The sequence below is a fragment of the Zingiber officinale genome, chromosome 11A (genome assembly GCF_018446385.1).
Source record: "Zingiber officinale cultivar Zhangliang chromosome 11A, Zo_v1.1, whole genome shotgun sequence".
In the NCBI taxonomy this organism is placed as follows: domain Eukaryota; kingdom Viridiplantae; phylum Streptophyta; class Magnoliopsida; order Zingiberales; family Zingiberaceae; genus Zingiber; species Zingiber officinale.
In genome coordinates, this window is record NC_056006.1 from 27,804,816 (window position 1) to 27,825,887 (window position 21,072).

At 35.6% G+C, this 21,072-nt stretch overlaps 1 protein-coding gene across 1 annotated transcript; it reads left to right on the forward strand.

The window, feature by feature from the left end:
• The first annotated feature begins 1,632 nt into the window (after positions 1–1,632).
• Positions 1,633–6,260, forward strand: LOC122031771 (probable protein phosphatase 2C 66). Its single transcript, XM_042590904.1, has 5 exons — positions 1,633–1,997; positions 3,552–3,935; positions 4,175–4,292; positions 4,539–4,762; positions 5,357–6,260. Exons 1-5 carry the CDS (start codon positions 1,701–1,703, stop codon positions 5,906–5,908), a joined length of 1,575 nt encoding a protein of 524 aa, XP_042446838.1. The 5' UTR covers positions 1,633–1,700; the 3' UTR covers positions 5,909–6,260.
• Positions 6,261–21,072: the final 14,812 nt, after the last annotated feature.

Genomic DNA, 21,072 nt, shown 5'->3' on the forward strand with positions numbered 1-21,072 from the left:
GGCTCACCCTTATTTAAAAGGTTGAACTTCCACATGACTTTTGTTGAGGAAAATTTTTTTACCTTTCTATCTCATACCTCCTCAAATTTTTATTTTTATTTTCTTATAATTTATCATTGTCTTTTTTTTTCTTGTTTGGACTCTATAGAGTAGTGATATTCAAGCCAAGCAAATAAGTAATTGCCCAAACCTACGTGTTTATATATTTTAATAAAATAGCTAATTGGGTTTTATTGTGAGTTGGGACACCTTTATAACAAAAATACAAAAATAAATAAATAAATAAATAATAAGCACAAGAAGATGACTTCAAATGTGACATCAGACTTAATTAATTTAATTAATTATTTAGTTGGTCGAGACTTTAAAACTATAATTAATTTGATAGAGGTCGCCTTGATTCCTCTATCCATCTCATGCAAAATTTTAAAAGTAAAAATGAGAAGGGCACTCCTTATTTTTTATTATACATCTTCATTAAAAAATATTAAAAAGATATTTTATCATATTTCTCATCATAAAATATTCCTAATTTAGCATCTATTAATTCGGACACTCCCTTTGACAGTATTTACTCATTCAGAAATTAATTTAAAAGCCATATTTGGGATGTTTTTCCATGTGTAGATTATATTTCAATATGAACTTGATGAGGTCTTATTTTTATTGAGTAATTAATTAAGTTTTGTTAAAATAAAAACTCAGAGACTATTTTTAAACTAAAATAATCTAGAAATCCCTCAGACAAATTTTATTAGATTAATTCTTTCTGTCAATTCTTCACATAAATTAAAGGCAAAACAGTGTGGGATGGACATGGACCATGGCTGAGAAGATGATGGAAGCCTTTTTGTTTAATGCCCTTTGACCCACCTTTCTATCTTCATAAAGTAGTCATGAATGTTACTGTTGAAATATCATGGACGTTAGCTACTAGGCGAAGAGACAAGACATTTATACTTTTAGATTTATTAGATGGAATCTTTAGGATTAATCAAGTCGATAAAAATCTGATTTTTAAAATATTCATTCTATTTAAGATTTCAATGGTGAATCCTTTTATTACCATTACTCATGGGAAAGAGTTAATAAGTGTAATTTACTTGGGAGGAAGAAGGAATCAAGGTCAAAATATTCAACAATGATGCAAAAGGGAAAACAAATCTTATCTTTTGGAGTGCCTTTTGGAAAAGTTACCTAATTTATTGAATAAAAGAATTCATTTTGACTCCTAGAGTTTGCTATTATTTTTTTTTAAAAAAAATATTTTCAATTGTTATTTTACCGCTTCTAGTTTTGAGTTATTGTAGAAATACTCTCCACCCAGTGTTAGAATATGAAACAATTTGTTCTCGTGTAAACTTAAAAAAAATAAGAGTTGGCGACTCTACAGATATTTAAAAAATATTAAATTTATAAGATGCAAATTAATAATAAACATGAACTATGAGGGTGAAATATCTTTAGGGCATTTTAAAAAAGTATGGGGAGCAAAATAAAAATTTATTAGTCAATTTATGGGTAACTGATTGATTAGATTAAGGCAGAAAATACTAAATATAGTAATATCAACAAAAAGGGCCCTCGATTTCAATGTAATTAATGCCCCAACCACAACGGCAGCCCCACTTAAACATTTACACAAACACCTTCCTCGCATCTCTCTCTCTCTCTCTCTCGCTCTCTCTACAGGCTGCTTGATGGGCTCCTGTCTCTCGTCCACCCGGCCGTCGCCGGCCTCTGACGGAACCCTAAAGGGGAACCACAGCGGCGGCGCCGCCTCTTGGAGCGGAAGGAATAAAGCAAGGAAGGAGAAGCATAAGAGGGCTGGCGCTGCCCTCCGCGACGGGGAAGCGGGCGGTGCGGGACTGATTCAGGAGGACGAGCTCCAAAGCGTGCCCGGTCGGATGTTCTCGAATGGCTTCAGCGAGGCGGCTTGCCTGTACACGCAGCAGGGAAAGAAAGGCACCAATCAGGACGCTATGATCGTGTGGGAGGTACCTGTTCTGGAACTCGTGTCTCGTGCTTAGTTTGTTCGATTAAAGATGTTTCTCTAAATTATTTTCACTTTCTCTTAAAAAACACTTTTTGATGAGTTTGTGCTAGGACTTCTGCTTTTATGATTTTTTTGAATATTTTTACTCTGATAAATCCCGAAATTCCCGATAATTGTTTTTGATCTGATTCCGAATAAAACTTCAGTTGTGTGCGTTTGTGTTGCCTTAAAAAGTATTTTCCCCTCAACTTGCCAGATTCGGTCCCTTTATGGCTGATTCTTGTGATTCTCTATTGACCGTTTATTCAACCGAGTTGACATGATATTTCGTAATAAATCTGTGAGATCGTGTAGAAAATTATAATTTCTGATTCCTCTTATATTTTGGCAAGTTATTGGTTGATGTTTGTTCAATTGACCGATAATATCTTTCATCGTGATGCTTTTATGATTCCTCGTCATGTTTCTTCTTTGTATCTTGTGTCTCTCGGTAATTTATTTCAGTTCTCCCAATTCCTTTTCTTTGTACCTTTCTAAGTGAAAGGCAAATCTCTTCCTTTTCCTAATGAGTTTTTACTATGCAAAATAAACAAAAGGCAATATTGCAACTTGATTTGTGCATGGAAATGTTGCTGGAAGCACTCAAAAGTGTATACTCTTATTGATCACTATAACCGCCATCAATACTGCGAAAGCAATAATAGATACATGGAACTTAATCAATCATGCATCATCAACAAGATCTAGCTATCATCAAGCTTCTAAGACAAAACTGAAAACCAAAATCAACGACAAACGAAGGTTGACCTAAATTCATCGCATTAGCCATTGATCATACTTGTTGTTGGAGTTCATGTAAGTGCAGAATGATCTTCTGCAAGATTGGGCGGCAACCTTATCTTGGTCTCAATGGGGAAGAGTCCAAGGAAGAAGAAGCTCTCAAGAGTCAAGAAGATACCCTAATTGGGAAGTTTCTTCCCTTATATTCCAAACCCATCATGTAGGGACCATCCACCTTAAAGTTCAATCATCATTAACTGCTCATTAATGTTAATGAACTAGGTTAATGGATCTACACATTGAATCCACATCCAATATCTAAACTCAGATCACTTAATTGGGGTTTACTATCTTTAATGGTAATTAATTGTGTGTATGTGTTAATTAAGTGTAAGCCCATCTTATGGAGATTAAGTCCATCAATGTGAATTTGATCGGATTAAGACCACCCATGTGGACTTAATCCTTCATACTACTCTTATACTAAGTTTATATGAGTAATGGATTCCAAAATCGAAACATCTCTGTTTGCTATCCTGTCTGTGCAGGTGACTTGGTGTTTATGAGTATTTTAGTTTGGATGTTCTAGTTTACCTATGGCTAGAATACTTGAGAGAATCAGTAAAACCTGTGTTTTGTGTAAAGTTCATCCACTTCAATTATCCAAATAATTAAATTTACTTATATTTTGGGAAAAAAAATTATGAATTGTAATATCGATTAAGTATGTATCGAACATTTTGCTGACTTATGTGCAATAAATGTGCCACTGTAGAATTTTGCTTCGTCAAAAGACACTATCTTCTGTGGGGTTTTTGATGGCCATGGGCCATATGGTCATATGGTTTCTAAGAAAGTCAGAGATTCTCTTCCTCTTAAGTTGTCCACTAGGTGGAGAGCTAGTCTTACCGGTCACGAGAGCCCTGATCTAAATGGTAGCATTTCTGGCAGTATGAACTCTGAAGAAACCTCATCCATTATCGATGATGACGGGCGTGATTCTTTAGATGTTGAGGAGAATGAAAAATTGCCAGAGATGTATCTCCCATTGAAGCAGTCTTTTCTCAAATCTTTCAAGTTGATGGACAAAGAGCTGAAGTTTAATCCCCTAATTGATTGCTTCTGCAGTGGGACCACGGCTGTCACTATAGTAAAGCAGGTAATAAATTCGAATTTATTTTCTCTATCTTCAAATAATTATTGATTTATTATCCTGCCAATGCTTAGATGTTTCTCATAATTTAAAAATATTATTGCTTCATCTACTTCAACATGCAAGATTCATCTACTTCATTTCAAGTTGATGTGGCTGTATTAAAGTAATTGCCAAAAGACTTGAGGTCTTTCCTTTAGAGATTGGTCGCCATTAAATTCATAATACTCTATGTTACACGCCAGGGACATGATCTCGTTATGGGAAACATTGGCGACTCAAGAGCTGTAATGGGAACACGAGATAAGGACAATAACTTGTTAGCTGTGCAGTTAACTGTTGATCTAAAGCCCAATCTTCCAAGTAATGTATTTTTTTTTCCTTTTTTTCATATTTACTATAGAAAATATTGTTTAGTTTCTACTATTGTTTTCACGATGAAGTAGGGTACCTAGTATCAACCTTTGTTTATGGCCAATATGATGCATTTTTGTCTCTACTTACTCACATTGCTAAGTAATCCCGATTCTCATTGTTGATGGATTTTGTTACTCTTCCTGAAATAGTAGATTTTCCTTGTAGTACTAAACTTACATATCGTGTCAACAGGGGAAGCTGCCAGAATCCAGCAATGTAAAGGGAGAGTTTTTGCACTGCAGGATGAACCAGAAGTTGCTCGAGTATGGCTGCCAAACAATGACTCTCCTGGTTTGGCTATGGCCAGAGCTTTCGGAGATTTTTGTCTCAAAGATTATGGTCTAATATCAGTTCCAGAAATTTCATATCACCGACTAACTGAGAAAGATGAGTTTATTGTTCTTGCCACTGATGGGGTAATTTCCATTGCCTACACTAATGCAATAAGAACTCAATATGCCCGCCCAGTTTATTAGTCATTTAAATTATGAAAGCATTAATCTATTTGTGCTGTTATTGTGCCTCTGCAAACAGCCTTATTAGTTATTCTCGTTATGAGTAACATTGTGTGTTTATTGACATCATCATTCTCGGAAAAGGTAGCTCAATAGGTAGACTCCACTGAGAAATCTGTTTTATTCACTTGGCTTGTGACCAATTCCCTTTAGATGAGGTGGCAATCAATGGGTTCAACTTTAGTATGTGCCTGAAAGTAGAAAGTTTTCACTGAAACATTATCCAATATATTTAAGTCTTTTTAGGTTCACGCGCACATGGGCAAATTTTGGTTTATCTTTCCTATCATTTGATTCTTTAGTTTGTGAAACTTATCCCTAGTCACTGATTTCGTTATGACAATTCCTTTTTCTTTTGATGATATTTTTTATATACCTGACTATGATATAAGCTAGAAGAATCTTGAATCGTTTCTGGTTTGTTTACATTAATAAAGATACTTGATACTTACCATCTTTGCTTGAGTAAAAGATTTCCTTTTTTTTGTTATGCAGGTGTGGGATGTCCTTTCCAACAAGGAAGTCGTAGACATTGTTGCATCTGCACACTCTCGCAGCGCTGCTGCTAGGGCCATTGTTGACTGTGCGGTACGTGCTTGGCGACTTAAGTATCCTACATCTAAAGTCGATGACTGTGCTGTGGTCTGTCTATTCCTGGAAAGCATATCGTCACACGATCCACCTCAGGCATGTAACCCTGAGAAGGTGCACACCGAGCGATTAGAGACAACAGTTTCGAGCGTCGACGAAAAGCAAATTGAAGGCAAGCAAGAAATGCAAGATTTAACCTCTGTGGATGCTCCAACTCCTGTCTCAGAACCATCTTACAGTGTTCAAGATGCAAATGAGGCAGTCCCAATTGCCGAACAAGTGGAGAGTATGCCAGAAAGGTCCCCATCTACCAGGAGCCTTGCCGAATGCATATCCACAAGAGAGAAGGAAGAGTGGTCTGCCCTAGAAGGTGTTTCCAGGGTGAACTCCTTAGTCAATCTCCCAAGATTTTTATCGAACGAAAAGAGCTCCTTGAACTGGAAGAAATGGTTGTAAGAAGCCGAAGTCACATGCACCTTATGGTCGAGATTCACCAAGAAGGATGAAGGCGAAGTAAAGACTACATGGATTCGGAGATTTTGTTCTAGTAAAAGTTGGCTTTCGGTTCTTAGTCATCAATATGTGCCTTGTAGAAGCACCATGAAGGACCTCTGCTCCTTGGTTGGATTTGACGTTGGAGATTTTCTACTTCACAAGATTCTTTTCGTATGTAATTTTATGTTGTTTTGTTTTTTGTTTTGTTTTTCATGGAAAGAAACTTGTGAATTATGTCTTGCCCCTCCAACTTATGAACAATCTAAATTTGTCATCTAGGAATTTGTTTATATTTCATTTAATTTCATTTCTCCATCGAAGTTAGGACAAAAGCTTTCATCCTTGTTTATAGAGTCAATGGATGTATAATGAAACACATAATCTGATATATTAATAATAATTATTCACAAAAAGTAAATTGTTCTTCTATAAAATACTTATGACACAATTTGTTTTCTTCTGATTTTGTATTTTATAAATATTTTCATAACTAAACTCATATTGTATGATACTTGTATGGAGGAATAGATGCAACATTGCCACACAGGATATCTCATTATACAACAATAACAACAGTCAAGTTTTTCCCTATTAGGGAGGTTGGCTTTATGAATCCTTTTACGTCATTGAGCTCTATCTCTTATTATATCATCATCTATATTTAAATAAATTTTATCTTGTTTTATTGTTGCTAACCAAGTCTTTTTTTGTCTCCCTCTTTCTCGTTTGATATACATATTTATCATACTTTCATATCGCTTAACTGGAGCATTTATTAGTCGTCTAAGTACATGTCCGTACCATCTTAAACGTGTCTCTCTAAGTTTTTCCTCAATAGATGCAACTCCGACTTTCTCTCTAAAGCTCTCATTTCTTATTTTGTCCATTTTCGTATGTTCACACATCCTTATCTCTGCAACTCTCATCTTTGCAACTCTCATCTTCTGCTCATGTGATCGAATCATAGCCCAACATTCAGCTCCATATAACATAGCAGGTCTAACTGCGGTTTTATAAAACTTATCTTTAAGTTTAAAAGATACTTTATGGTCATATAAAACACTTGACGCTTCCCTTCATTTCACCCATCCTGTTTATATTCTATGTAAGATATCTTTCTCAATCCCTCCATCATTTTGTAAAAATGATCCTAAATATTTAAATCTCTCGGTTCCAGACAACTCGTCCTTTCTTATCTTAACAATTGCTTCATTACTTCTAATATTGCTAAACTTAAATTCCATATATTCTGTCTTTAATCTACTTAGTTTAAAACCTTTCCCTTCTAGTGTTTCCCTCCAAAATTCTAGCTTAGCATTTACTCCTTCACGTGTTTCATCTACCAAAATAATATCATCTACAAACAACATACACCACGATACTGTGTCTTGAATGTGTACAGTGAGTTCATCCATAATTAGTGTAAAAAGATAGGGACTTAGAGTTGATCCTTGATGTAACCCTATCTTTATTGGAAATACTTCAGTTACTCCACCTAAAGTTTTTACTTTGGTCGTTACATCCTCATACATATACTTAATTAGTTCAATATATGTTACGCTAACACCTCTCTTTTCTAAAATTCTCCATATAATTTCTCTTGGGGCTCTATCATAAGCTTTTTCTAAGTCAATGAATACCATGTGTAGATCTTGTTTTTGCTCCCGATATTTTTCAATTAATTGTCTAAGAAGATGTATAACTTCTATTGTCAACCTTCCAGGCATGAACCCAAATTGATTTTCTGTCACTGTGGTCTCCTTCCTTAATCTTTTTTCTATTACTTTTTCCCAAAGTTTCATAGTATGACTCATTAGTTTAATACCCCTATAGTTTGTACAATTTTGTATGTCTCCCTTATTCTTATATAAGGGAATTAAAGTATTTATCCTCCATTGATCAGACATTTTTTTCGTTTTCAATATTATGTTAAATAATTTTATAAGTCATTCAATACTTTGTTTCTCTAAGCACTTCCATACCTCTATCGGAATATCATCTGGTCTAACGGTTTTTCCATTGTGCATCTCATTTAAAGTTTGTTTTACTTCTGAAGTTTGAATTCTACGATAAAAATTAAAATTTCTATGATCATTTGACCTAATTAAATTACCTAAGTTAAGTTAGTCACCTAAACCTTCATTAAAAAGTTGATGAAAATACTTCTTCCACCGCTCTTTTATTTCTCCATCGTTTACTAATACTCTATTACATTCATCTTTAATTCATTTTATTTGTCTAAGATCTCTTGTTTTATTTCTCTCACTTTAGCTATTCTATAAATGTCTCTTTCCCCTTCTTTTGTATCCAATTTTTGATATAACCGTTCAAAAGTTTCATTTTTTGCTTCACTCACTACTTTCTTAACTTCTTTCTTGGCTATTGTATATTTTTTTTTTAAGTTTTTCTCGTTCTTACAAATATATAATTCCTTATAAACTATTCATTTTTTCTTCACTTTCTCTTGTACTTTCTCATTCCACTATCAAGATTCTTTACTTAGTGGTGCATGTCCCTTTGACTCACCGAGTACACTCTTAGCTACTATTTTCAACTTTGATACAATCTTATCCCATGTTGTATTAGAGGCATCGTATATTTCACCTAATGCTTGTACTTCTATGTTCTCCTTAAATATATGTTGCTTCCCATCCTTTAACTTCCATCACTTAATTCTAGGAATTGTATATATTTTCTTTCTATTGATACTATGTTTGAGGCGTATATCCAACACTACTACCATATGTTGGGTAGTTAAGCTTTCTCCAGAGATGACTTTGCAATCTTTACAAATCTTTCTATCCGTCTTCCTAACCATAAGAAAGTCAATTTACAATTTATTATTCTCACTTTTGAATGTGACTAAGTGTTCTTCTCTTTTCTTAAAAAATTTATTAGCTAATATAAGGTCATATGCTATCGCAATCTCATATAAGGACTATAAGGGGAAAAATATTAATTGAAAGATATTTTATATATTGAAATGATATTTTACATGCTAATTTAATTTTAAAAAGGGAGAAAGAATTCATTTATTTATTTTGCTGAACTGATATCAATAATTCAAAGATTTTTTTTCTAGATTGTCGGCTTTCTCCCCCATATTACTATAGAAAATCATTAAAACAGTGACAAAATTTAGCGACCAATTAATATTTCGTAGTTAATGTAGGATCGAGATGTGCTGGGGTGAATAGCACTCGCGATTTTTTTGTACTTTCGGAAAACACATAATAAATGCAGCGGAAATAGTAAGCAAAATAACGGAAGTAAAACAATCGCTAACACGTGTTGGTTTTACTTGGTTCAGAGCTTTTGACAACTCCTACTCCAAGGCTTGCGATCGTCGATCGCTTTCGTTGGACAATCCACTATCAGTTCGAATACTACAAGTATATTGAATTACAACTTTGGATTAAGTAAAATATACCAACAACTAAGGATCCGGAAAGTTGCGCTTTCGATCGTCGGAGTTGCGTCGCAGAGTCGTAGGATCGTTCTTGAAGTAGTGCACAAGTGAAGGATTGCGAGAATGAGTTGTTGTTGATGCACTGCTCGAAGAGGACATTTATAAGTTGTTGAAGGCGCCTTCAACCTCCTTAAAGGCACCTCCAGCTCGGATCTTATCCCCACAGCTTCGGTTGTCGATAATATCAGCTTTCCACGAATTTTATCTCTTCGAATGCGCCTTCAAACACATGGAAGGTGCCTTCCATCTCAACTCCGAGGTGCCTTCAGGCGCCTTCGTGCCTCTCTGCGCGAGCTTTCGGCCAAACCTTCCAAGGCACCTCCAGCACCTCCGAAGGCACCTTGAACATTGTTTATGCAAGCCTTTTATGTCATTTTCACTCCTTATAAAATACGTTAGTCCAAATTATCAAATATACCCTGTAAAACAAAGTTAGCACAATACATGATTAATAGAACTATTTGTCAGTCTCTGGACTGCCCAATTTTAACTTTTGGATTTCTCAAAAATCATAGGTCAAACCTACTCCTATTGTTCCCTCAATGGGGAACGCGTCCTCACCTACTCCTCTCAGGAGAGTTTACCTTTTACTAGGTCGGTCCTCCAGACTGTTTGGACTTTTGCTCAACTTCTGAGACGTCAGGACTTCATGCTGAATGTCTGATCCCTGATCCATCCAATCTTCCACCTGGTATCCGCAACCCTAGGATTTTCACCTAGTGCCCTCAATACTAGGATTTCGCCCAACATCTTCGACCCGCTAAGACTTCACCCAGCCCCCTGAACAAGACTTTATTGTCTAACTGCAGTTAGGACTTTTTATAACCTAGGGTTACCTCTCCTAGAACCTAGGGTTACCTCCCCCTAGGATTTTCTACCTACCTAGAATCTACTAGGACTTTTGCCTAAGAACAGTTAGGACTTTCTTGCAAGTTCAGTCACACTTGTTAGATCACAAGACATATTAACTTTTGACCTTTTTGTTGGAGCAATCCCAATGGTCCGTGTGACCATATGTTTTGGTGTTTGGGTAAAGGGTTTAAGTTAGGTTTACTCTTGTTATTTGATATATGTATGTGAATGTGCAGGTTTGTAGGATACACATATGACTTAGCTTGATGGCTTCGGGTCCGGTGAAGGATGGAGCATCCGAGGGACCATGGACAAGGCAGCAAGGACAAGGGTCGAGGGAAGCGACTTCGAGGCATACGTGAAGGATGTAACACCCACGAAAACTAGTAGTTATACATATGTGAGTATCCTTTGTTTTTGTAGAATAAAAAGGGAGATAGAACCAAAAAGATATAAAAAGAAAAGAGGCAAAGTCAAGGATTGAACCTTGAACCTTTTTATTAAATGGCAACCTTTAGGAGTTATGGAATGACCACTAGGTCATTATGGATTATTATTGAAAAGGGGATGGAAATTTTAGATAAAGTAAGAATATGGTTAAGAGAAGGAAACAAGAAAATATCAAGTAGCTTTCTTCCTCCTTCTCTTGATTAAGAACAAGCAAAAAGACAATTGTCTTTCTCTTCTTCTCCCTTCCATTTTTTGTGGGAATGAAGAGGAGATAGGATTTGAAGAAATTAAGGGGATGAATGGGGACATATTCTCATTAGGGAATGATATGAATGAGTTAAGGAGAAAGGGAAGGCAAAGTTCATCTTTGTTTCTTCCTCCCACTTAGCATAAAGAAGAAAGAAAGAAAGGGATTTTATTTTCTTCTTTCTTTTCCCTTCCTCACCATTGCTGAAACCTAGAGCTCTCCCTCTCCTAATTTCGAAATCCACCTAAGGTCTTTCTTCCTAAGAATACTAATCCACAAGAAGGAACCTTCAAGATCTACCCCTTCCAAGCAAGAGAAGAAAAAGGGAGTGCTAGAAGGAGGAGCTCTCTTCTTCCTCCTCACAAGGGTACCATTTTCATTAGGAACCACAAGCGAAAGGATGTGAGTATTCCCTCACCTGTGGTACAAGTAGCTCATGATTTTTCCATAGATTTAAATGGCTTAAATACCTAGGAAGTTTTCTTACAACTTTTGGCCATGACAAGTTTAAAAGCCTAGGAAAGCTTAAACTCAAAGCTAACATGTTTATGATTTTTTCTAATGACATGATATGAATATTTACTTGGTGTTTCATGTTTGTATGTTACTTGGAGTTAGATGAACCCCACCTTAGAGTTTCGGCCATGCCAAGTTTAAAAGCCTAGGAAAGCTTAAACTCAAATCTAACATGTTTATGATTTTTCTTATGACATGATATGAATATTTCCTTGGTGTTTCATGTTTGTATGTTACTTGGAGTTAGATGAACCCCACCTTAGGGTTTCGGCCATGCCAAGTTTAAAAGCCTAGGAAAGCTTAAACTCAAATCTAACATGTTTATGATTTTTCTTATGACATGATATGAATATTTCCTTGGTGTTTCATGCTTGTATGTTACATGGAATTAGATGAACCCCACCTTAGGGTTTCGGCCATAACAAGTTTAAAAAGCCTAGAAAAATTTAAACACAAATCCAACTTACTCATGATCTTCCTCATGATATGGTAGGAAGATAACTTGATGTACTTATGAATTTTATGTTGGTTAGAACTAGGTATTCATGCTTAGAACTTTCGGTCAAGTTAGGATGAAAAGGGCTAGGCAAGCTTAAACTCAACCCTAACATGCTCATGTTTTTCCCCATGATATGATATGAAGATAACATGATACTCTTATGCTTGTCTTTGGTTTAGAACTTAATTTCACACTTCATGACTTTCGGCCACAACATGTTTGTAGACCTAGGAAGCTTAGAACCTAAACAAAAAAAAATGCTCATGATGTTCCTTATGATAAATAATATGAAATTGGTTTAAGGTTCACATGTTTATATGCTATTTGTAACCTAGGTTTAGGCCTTGTATGTTTCAGCCACAACATGTTTGTAAACCTAGGAAGCTTAGAACCTAAACCAAAAAAATGCTTATGATGTTCCTTATGATAAATAATATGGAATTGGTTTAAGGTTCACATGTTTATATGCTATTTGTAACCTAGGTTTAGGCCTTGTATGTTTCGGCCACAACATGTTTGTAGACCTAGGAAGCTTAGAACCTAAACTAAAAATGCTCATGATGTTCCTTATGATAAATGATATGAAATTGGTTTAGAGTTCATATGCTTGTATGTTGCTTTCAACCTAGGTGATTCCTTACATGTTTCGGCCACCTATGATAGGTTGATGATTGAGACCCAATTATGACTCATTTTGTGCTTCACATGCCATGATATGAATTAGGAGATATTAACTTATGTTCCATGCATGATTATGTTCCCATGATATGATATATGTTCATCTATGTACACTTATGAATCATGCATTTAAAATGTCTCCTATGATGTGCTATATGCTCAAGCACGTATGTTTATGATATGCTAAGTGAAAGGCCTAAGAGTTGCTTCCCTACTTGTTGGGACTAAGAGCACTATTTATGATATGCTAAGTGAAAGGCCTAAGAGTTGCTTCCCTATCAAGTAGGACTAAGAGCACTCTTCATGCTAAGTTAAGTTATGAATGACATGAACATGATGAATGATGAATGATGAATGACATGAACATCATATGCTATGAATGACATGAATATGATATACTATGATTATATGACATGTTATTTTACTTTGTATGGCTTGTACCAAGGGTGGGCTCCATAAGCGCCCCTAGACCGACGGACTATGAACGGGTCTAGTAAAGGGATGAGCTCCTTAGTACGCCCCTAGGTCGACGGACTATGAACGGACCTAAATCCCTAGTAGGTTCGGGGCTAGTTACCCTGTCCTAGGGATTGCGCGCATTTATGTATGTATGTGGTACAAGCCGGGCCCTCATGATGATATTATGTTCAAGTATTATATGATATGTTTTGTTTTTAAAAGCATCTTGCACATGATATTACCCATGTTTTAAAGGACATTTTTCATTTCATACATGATTATGCTAGGATGTGATATGATATGATGTTCTTTATGCTATGATGTGATGTTCTTTATGCTATGATATGATATGTCATGATGCTTACTTTACGTTACGATATGATATGATATGATATGATGTCTTCAGTTGTGTTATGACATGATATGACATGGTGTTTCTTTTATGATATGACATGACATGATGTTCTTTTCTGTTATGATATGGTATGATATAATGTTCTCTCTTATGCTATGTTAAAATGTGATATGATACTCTTGCATGATATGTTGGTTAGATGCTCATGTGTCCATGCTATATGTTGTATGATTTTTCTATGACATGTTTTATTTGTGAGTAGGAAAGAATCTCACTAAGCCTTGTGTGCTTATAGTTATTTTCCTTGTACCATAGATAAAGGTAAATGATGGATAAACTAAAGGAGCAGCAGGAGGGGCAGGAGATGTGTGTGGTGGTGGCTTGGCTAAGAAAGAAAGACCTGCTTACGTTGATTTAGGATTGATATGAACTTTGCTTAATTCATGTTGATGTCTTGCATGATCACTTTACTTATGCTTATGTTAGAAATGGATATTATGACTCTCTAAGTTCATAACTATGCTAAGCATGCTCGTATGATTAATTGTGTTTTAAATGAAAAGAAAATAATTACTTCCGATGTTTCTTTTTATGAAATTCATGCACGTATGTATGTAGAAAGTAACCCCGCCTCTACTAGCAGGAGGGGCGGGCGTTACAAAGGATGACATTGGGGATGAGCCGCGGGCTTGGATGCATCCGACGGACGAGAGCCAAAGGAAGTAGGCTTGAAGGCAAGAGGTCAACGCTGCAAAGAAGAGTCAAGTGAGTCGTGAGGGTACGAGTGCATGAAAGATTGTACCTGGGAAAAAATCCCGATAGGTACTGTAGCAGTCAACTGCACTACACTGTAGCAGTTACTGTAGTAGTCAACTGGTGCACTATAGTAGTCGACTGGTGTACTATAGCAGTCGAATGGTACACTGTAGTAGTCGACTGGTAGAGAGCCGTTGGAGTACCGTTGGGTTGGCACCAGTCGACTGGTGCAAGGACCAGTCGACTGGTAACGGGCAAATCAGCTTGTTGATTTCTTCCAAGATCTATAAGAAGGAGCTTGGGATGGTCGGCCAAGGTGACGAAATTAAACTTGGTTAAAGCCTAATTAGTAGTCACTAAGTGCTCAAGGTTTCCCTTGAGTCCAAGTGTCTTTGGTGAGTGTTGTGGTGAGGTTTCTCCACCCACAAGGAGGTTTGAGCTAGCCGGAGCTTCCAGGGACTAATCCACCGACGGATTGAGGGATCGTCCACCTTACAGACAACTGTGGAGTATGAGCAAGTTATCTCCGAACCATGTTACATCGACGTGTATTGGTTTGCTTGTTCTCTTTCTTTATCTTTAGCTTTTGTATTCGTATATTAGTATTTGTATTTCTGCTTGCGTACTAACGAATACGTAGGAAGCGATCGATTTAGGAGTGTCATCCATTCAACCCCCCTTCTAGCTGGCCACCGATCCCCTACACTCTTTACCATAATCAAAACTCAGGTTCAATCGTCTGTTGTTCCCTGCACCACCAGTTACAATATGGTGTTAGCGACAAAATATCATATTGTCATAAAAAATGAATTAAAAATTATTATTTTACATAAATATAATAATTTACAACAAATTATTTAATAATTCATCGCAATTATATTTGTGATGAAATAACAAATTATTAGGTGGCGTTTGGTTCTCTCCTAGGAATCGAAATGGGAATGAGTATCATAGTATTGTGGAATGAGATTGGGTATGAGTTTGAGTATCATTCCTAAAAATAATGTTTGGTTAATTGAATATTTTCAATCGAAATGAACTTAAATTTCCTTTTTTACCCTTAGAGGAAAATAAGAGAAAAAATTATATGGAAGATAAAGTTGAATGTGAGAGAAACATATGATGAGAGAGAATGATGAGAGAGAAAGTGTGATGGAAAAAAATAGAGGGAAAGTGTGATGAGAGAAAATGAGGAGAGAGAGCGTGATAGGAGAGATTGAGAAAAGAAAAAGTATGATGAGAGAGAAAGTGTGTTGAGAGAGAAAAAGTGATGGGAAAAAAATGAAGAGGGAGAAAATGTGATGAGAGAAAATGAGAGATTGAGAAGAGAAAGTATGATGAGAAAATGTGATGAGAGAGAAAGTGTGATGGGAAAAAATGAAGAGAGGGAAAGTATGATGAGAGAAATGAGGAGAGAGAGTGTGATGAAAGAGAATGAAGAGAGAGAAAGTGTGATGAGGGAAAATATGAAGAGAGAGAGAGTATGGTAAGAGAGATTGAGGAGAGAGAAAGTATGATGAGAGAGAAAGTATGATGAAAAAATGAGGAGAGAATGAAGAGAGAAAAATAATGAGAGAGTGTGTGTGATGAGAAAGAATACAGAGAGAAAATGGTAGAGAATGTGTGATGAGAGAGAATAAGGAGAGAGAGTGTGATGGAAGAGAATAAAGAGAGAGAAAGTGTGATGAGATAAAATATGAAGAGAGAGTATGGTAAGAGAGATTGAAGAGAGAGAAAGTATGATGAAAAATGAGGAGAGAATGAAGAAAGAGAAAATATGAGAGAGTGTGTGATGAGAGAGAATACAGAGAGAAAATGGTAGAGAATGTGTGATGAGAGAGAATAATGAGAGAGAAAGTATGTTGAGAGAGAAATTATGATGATAAAATGTGGAGAGAGAAAGTATGGTGAGAGAGAACAAGGAGAGAAAGTGAAATGGAAGAAAAATTGAACAAATATACTAAGGGTATTTTCGTCCAAAACTTAATTTTTATTCTCATTCTATCAAAACCCAAGGGAGGGTGTGAGTTTCATCCATATCCAAATTTTGGGGTTTCATTTCAAAATCTTGATTCCATTCCCATCAACTAAACATAAAATTTGGAAATAAATTCATTCTCTCATTCCCAAACCTCTAAATCAAACGTCACCTTAGTATTAGATATTAGCGACGAAATTAGCTTGAATTTCATCGTAAATCTCTAATTTTCGCGATGAAACATAAAAAATCGTCACTAAATTACCAGTATAAATATTTGGAACCAAAATAATATCAATAATTGGAGATGAATTTATTTTATTTTCAAATTGTGTGAAAAAATCGTCACCAATATTATTTTTAGCAACGAAAAAAATTCAAATTCATCGCTAAAATACGCATATATTAAACCCTAGCCCCGAGCTTTTTCTTTCACCACGATTTTCCTTCTCCTCCTTCGCTACTTCTACGTAATTCTCCTGTGTGATTCTCCTCGGCGATTCTGTGGTCTTCTCCTCCAGTGAATCATTATCTCCGGTGATTTCTGGGGATTCCTCTACTCCTCCGGTGATTTCGTGGCGACGATTCCTCTTCTCCTTTTGTGACCGCTCCTCTTCTCATTGCCAACGGTCGAAATTCTGCACCTAGTATTTTTTTTATGTTTTTTAATTATAATTTTAGAGTTAGTTTGATACAAGGAAGTAATTTTAGGGATATTTTGAATTTAGATGATGGTTTTTGTATTATTTTGATGATTAGATGCTAAGTTTTTACTTTTTTTGATCCGTAGATGATAATTTTAGGATTATTCTTCATCTAGAATTACTTATATGCTTAGATGATAATTTTAGGATTATTTTGATACTTAGATAATAATTTTACAGATATTTTACCACTTAGATACTTGTTTTAGGGTTATTTTGATGCTTAGATGATAATTTTAAGGTTATTCTTTATCTAGTATTTTTAATCATAATTTTAGAAATATTTTGATACCTAGATGCTTATTTTAGGATTATTTTGATACTTAGATGATAATTTTAGGGTTATTCTTTATCTAGTATTTTTAATATTTTTAATCATAATTTTAGGGTTATTTTGATACTTAGATGATAATTTCAGAGATATTTTGATATTTAGATGTTTGTTTTAAAGTTATTTTGATGCTTAGATGATAATTTTAGGATTATTCTTTATCTAGTATTTTCAATATTTTTAATCATAATTTTAGGGTTATTTTGATACTTAGATGCTTGTTTTAGGGTTATTTTGATGCTTAGATGATAATTTTTTGATTATTTTGATGTAATTAATTAATTTTAGTTATTTAATTCAAAGTGCTTAATTAATTTAATTGAAAGTTATCATCAAACTTAATTATAGGAGTTATTTATTAAAGAAAATATGATTTTTTTATATGTTTAACAAAGTTTTATAAATATAGATAAAAATTGGATAATGTTGAGAATCATATTAGTTCTGAATATATAAATAGGTTGAATCAGTTTTTAAATATGATAGCGAATTATATGATAGGTTTAAATTTATCCAAAATTTGTTGTCCATGTCAAAAGTGTGACAATTTGTTTAAATATGAGTTAGATTATGTTTAAGGACATCTTTATAAGTGGAGATTTGACAAATTATACAAAGTTTGGAACTTTCATGGAGAAGTTGTTACATCATATACCAATATAAATATTGTCAATGAAGAGGAACATGATTATGATTTTGAAGAAAATGATTTTGAAGACATGTTTACTGATTTAAGAAATATAGAAAATATCAACACCAATGGGCCTCAATTAGATGATATTAATATAGATAATATTAGAGGAAGTTATACCTCAATATTCGAAGAAGCACAAAAAGAGTTGTATAACACTTGTACTAATTTTTCTGTATTCAGTTTTTTGGTCAAGTTAATGCATGTGAAGGTGTTAAATGGGTGGAGCAATAAATAGTTTGATATGTTACTTCAGTTATTGCAAGAGACATTTCCCAAACTAAATGTAATTCCAAACTCTCATTATGAAGCAAAGAAAATGTTAAAAGAGTTAGAATTGGAATAGAGAAGATACATGTATGTAAGAATGATTGTATATTATTTTGGGGTGAATACGAGAATAAGTATACATGTCCAGTGTACAAGGAGCCCAGATACAAGAATGATGGGATGAATAAGAAAAAGAATGCTCAGAAAATTCTTCAATATAGAACAAGAAGGGTCACCAGATTTAAGTGGTTGTTTATTGCAAAGATACAACAAAAGATATGAGATGACATTAAGAAAAAGTTGAAACAGATGTATTGGATACAAATTGGGTAAAGAACTGTATATTTTTTTAGTTAAAGTATTGGCCAGATTTAAAGTTGGGACATAATTTAGATGTGATGCACATTAAAAAAATATATGTAATACTTTGATTGGCACATTATTTAATGTAGATGGAAAGTTAAAGGATACATTTAAAGCAAGGTTAAACTTGTAGGATATGGGGATTAAAAGTGAATTGTATTTAAAGAAAGTTAGAGACAAATTTAGTAAACCATATACATGTTACGCATTAGCATTAGAAGAAAGATGTGGATTTTGTCAATTTTTAAAATTCGTGAAGTTTCCTGATGGATATATACTACTAATATATCTAGAAATGTTAATGCAAATGATGGAAAGTTACATGTACTAAATGCTGGAGCAATCCCAATGGTACGTGCAACCATGTGTTTTGATGTTTAGACAAAGGGTTTAAGTTAGGTTCACCCTCCTTATATTTGATATATGTATTTGAGTTGTGTAGGATTGCAGGATACACATATGACTCAGCTTGATGGATTCAGGTCCGGTGCAGGATGGAGCATCCGAGGGACCATGGACAAGGCAACAAAGACAAGGGCTGAGGGAAGCTATTTAGAGGCATACGCGAAAGATGACATTGGGATGAGCTGCGGGCTTGGGTGCATCCGAGGGACAAGAGCCAAAAGGAAGTAGGCTTGAAGGCAAGAGGTCAAGGCTGCAACAAAGAGTCAAGTGAGTCGTAAGGGTGAGGGTCCGAGTGCGTGAGAATGTACTCGGGGTACCAGTCGACCGGTACTTTCACCAGTCAACTGGGGAGCGAACAGAATGTCTTTGTTCGCTCAGCTAATGTGTAGCAGTCGATTAGTACTTTCACCAGTTGACTAGTATTGAGTCGTTGGGATGTAACGGTCGAATCTCCACAGAGAGCAGTCGTCTGGTAGGCAGATTTTCCAACCCGTAGCCTATATAACTAAGGATTTAGAGCTTAGTTAAGGTTGACAAAATTAGTGGTGGTTAACCCTAATTAGTAGTCAACAAGTGCTTAAGAGTTCTTTGTGTTCCAAGAGATCTTGGTTGGAGTTGTGGTGAGGTTTCTCCACCCACAAAGAGACTTGAGATAGCCGGAGTTTGCCGAGGGCTAATCCACCGAAGGATTGAGGGATCATCCATCTTACGAATAACCGTTGTAAAATACCAAACAAAATATAAATAAAATAATAAGGTTAATTGAGGTATAACCTTAACGAAATTTTTAGAAATTTTCAAAAAATTTTTGAGAATTTTTTGGAACTCGTATGATGAGTTTAAGAGGATCAATTATTAGACCAAGGAAAGCATATTTAAGCTACCCTATTTGAATGAGGAAATGTTTAATTTCTTTAAACATTTCTTTTTCATTTTCTTTAAGCTACCCTAACCTCACCCGCGCCTTCCTCCCTCACCCGACGCTGTCTCCGCCTCCCCTCTCTCACGCGCGACGCCAGGCCTCTTCTCTTCCTTTTTGTTGCCTCGCCCTCTCCCTTCTCTCACTGCGTCGTCTCTACCCAACCTCCCCAACGACGGTCGATCTCCTGCGAGCTCACTATTGACGGGTGAGAGTCACCTGAGCGCCACCTATTCGGTTCTCTTGCCCGGATTCATCAGTTTGGTTGTGAGGGGTTGTCGCTAAGCCGCCTCACGATCATCTTGCACGGGCAGATCTTCGGCCGAAAGGGGGGAGCTCGAGCCTTCCCTGATCTCACATATTGTGTGCCCTAGGATTCGTCACCGCTGGCCAAGTTTCTGCCTTCCTGTCTCGGAGTCATCTTTGGCCAAGGAGAGGATCGGTGCCCTAGTGCTATCATCGTTCTGTCTTCTGGTTGGCTCGCCACCATAGTAGTGAACCTTCAGCTATAAATTCCCAGTAGCAAGTTTCTCCGGCCGTGGGTGAACAATAGGGCAATCAGATTTGGATAAGTCATGGAGGTAATTTCTTATATGAATTAAATTCGATTTTAGTTGTGGAATGATTATAATTTGTGTAATTGGGAGTGATTGAATAGCATGATTTTATGTTGTTGTTAGGATCATCGGTTTGATTATTGGTTGAGGATTATTAGGTATGTTAGGTTTATGTTGTGTGAACTTGATATTAAATGGATTACTAGACAGATCAATTAAGGAATGGATTGGTGGATTAAGGATAGATTTATCATTTTATTGGATTGGATCATTAGGTGGAATTAAATATGGTTACCTAATTAAATTATGATTGGACTTTGGATTTTGCTAATTAGTGTACTTTGAATTAGCTGAAATCGTACATATATTGATTCAGGACTTTGATTCGAGACGAGCATCTCGACATGGGATTTGTTCTGATACAAACTACAAATAAAGGCGGGTACCTCTGGCTTATCTCCTTGATATGGTCATTTTTGATATGCATAGTAGTTTATAGCTAGTAGTAATGATTGTGTTTACTTCTGCTTTGGTATGTCACTTCTTGGTTCCTGTAGTCTGCCTATATTCCTATCTGTTATGCATTCATTCTTATATTCTCTTGTTTGTTGCCATGTTTACTCTTG

Coding starts and splice junctions, on each gene's coding strand:
- LOC122031771 (XM_042590904.1), top strand. CDS start 1,701: ATGGGCTCCTGTCTCTCGTCCACCCGGCCGTCGCCGGCCTCTGACGGA. Junction 1,998..3,551: donor ACGCTATGATCGTGTGGGAG/GTACCTGTTCTG, acceptor GTGCCACTGTAG/AATTTTGCTTCGTCAAAAGA. Junction 3,936..4,174: donor CTGTCACTATAGTAAAGCAG/GTAATAAATTCG, acceptor GTTACACGCCAG/GGACATGATCTCGTTATGGG.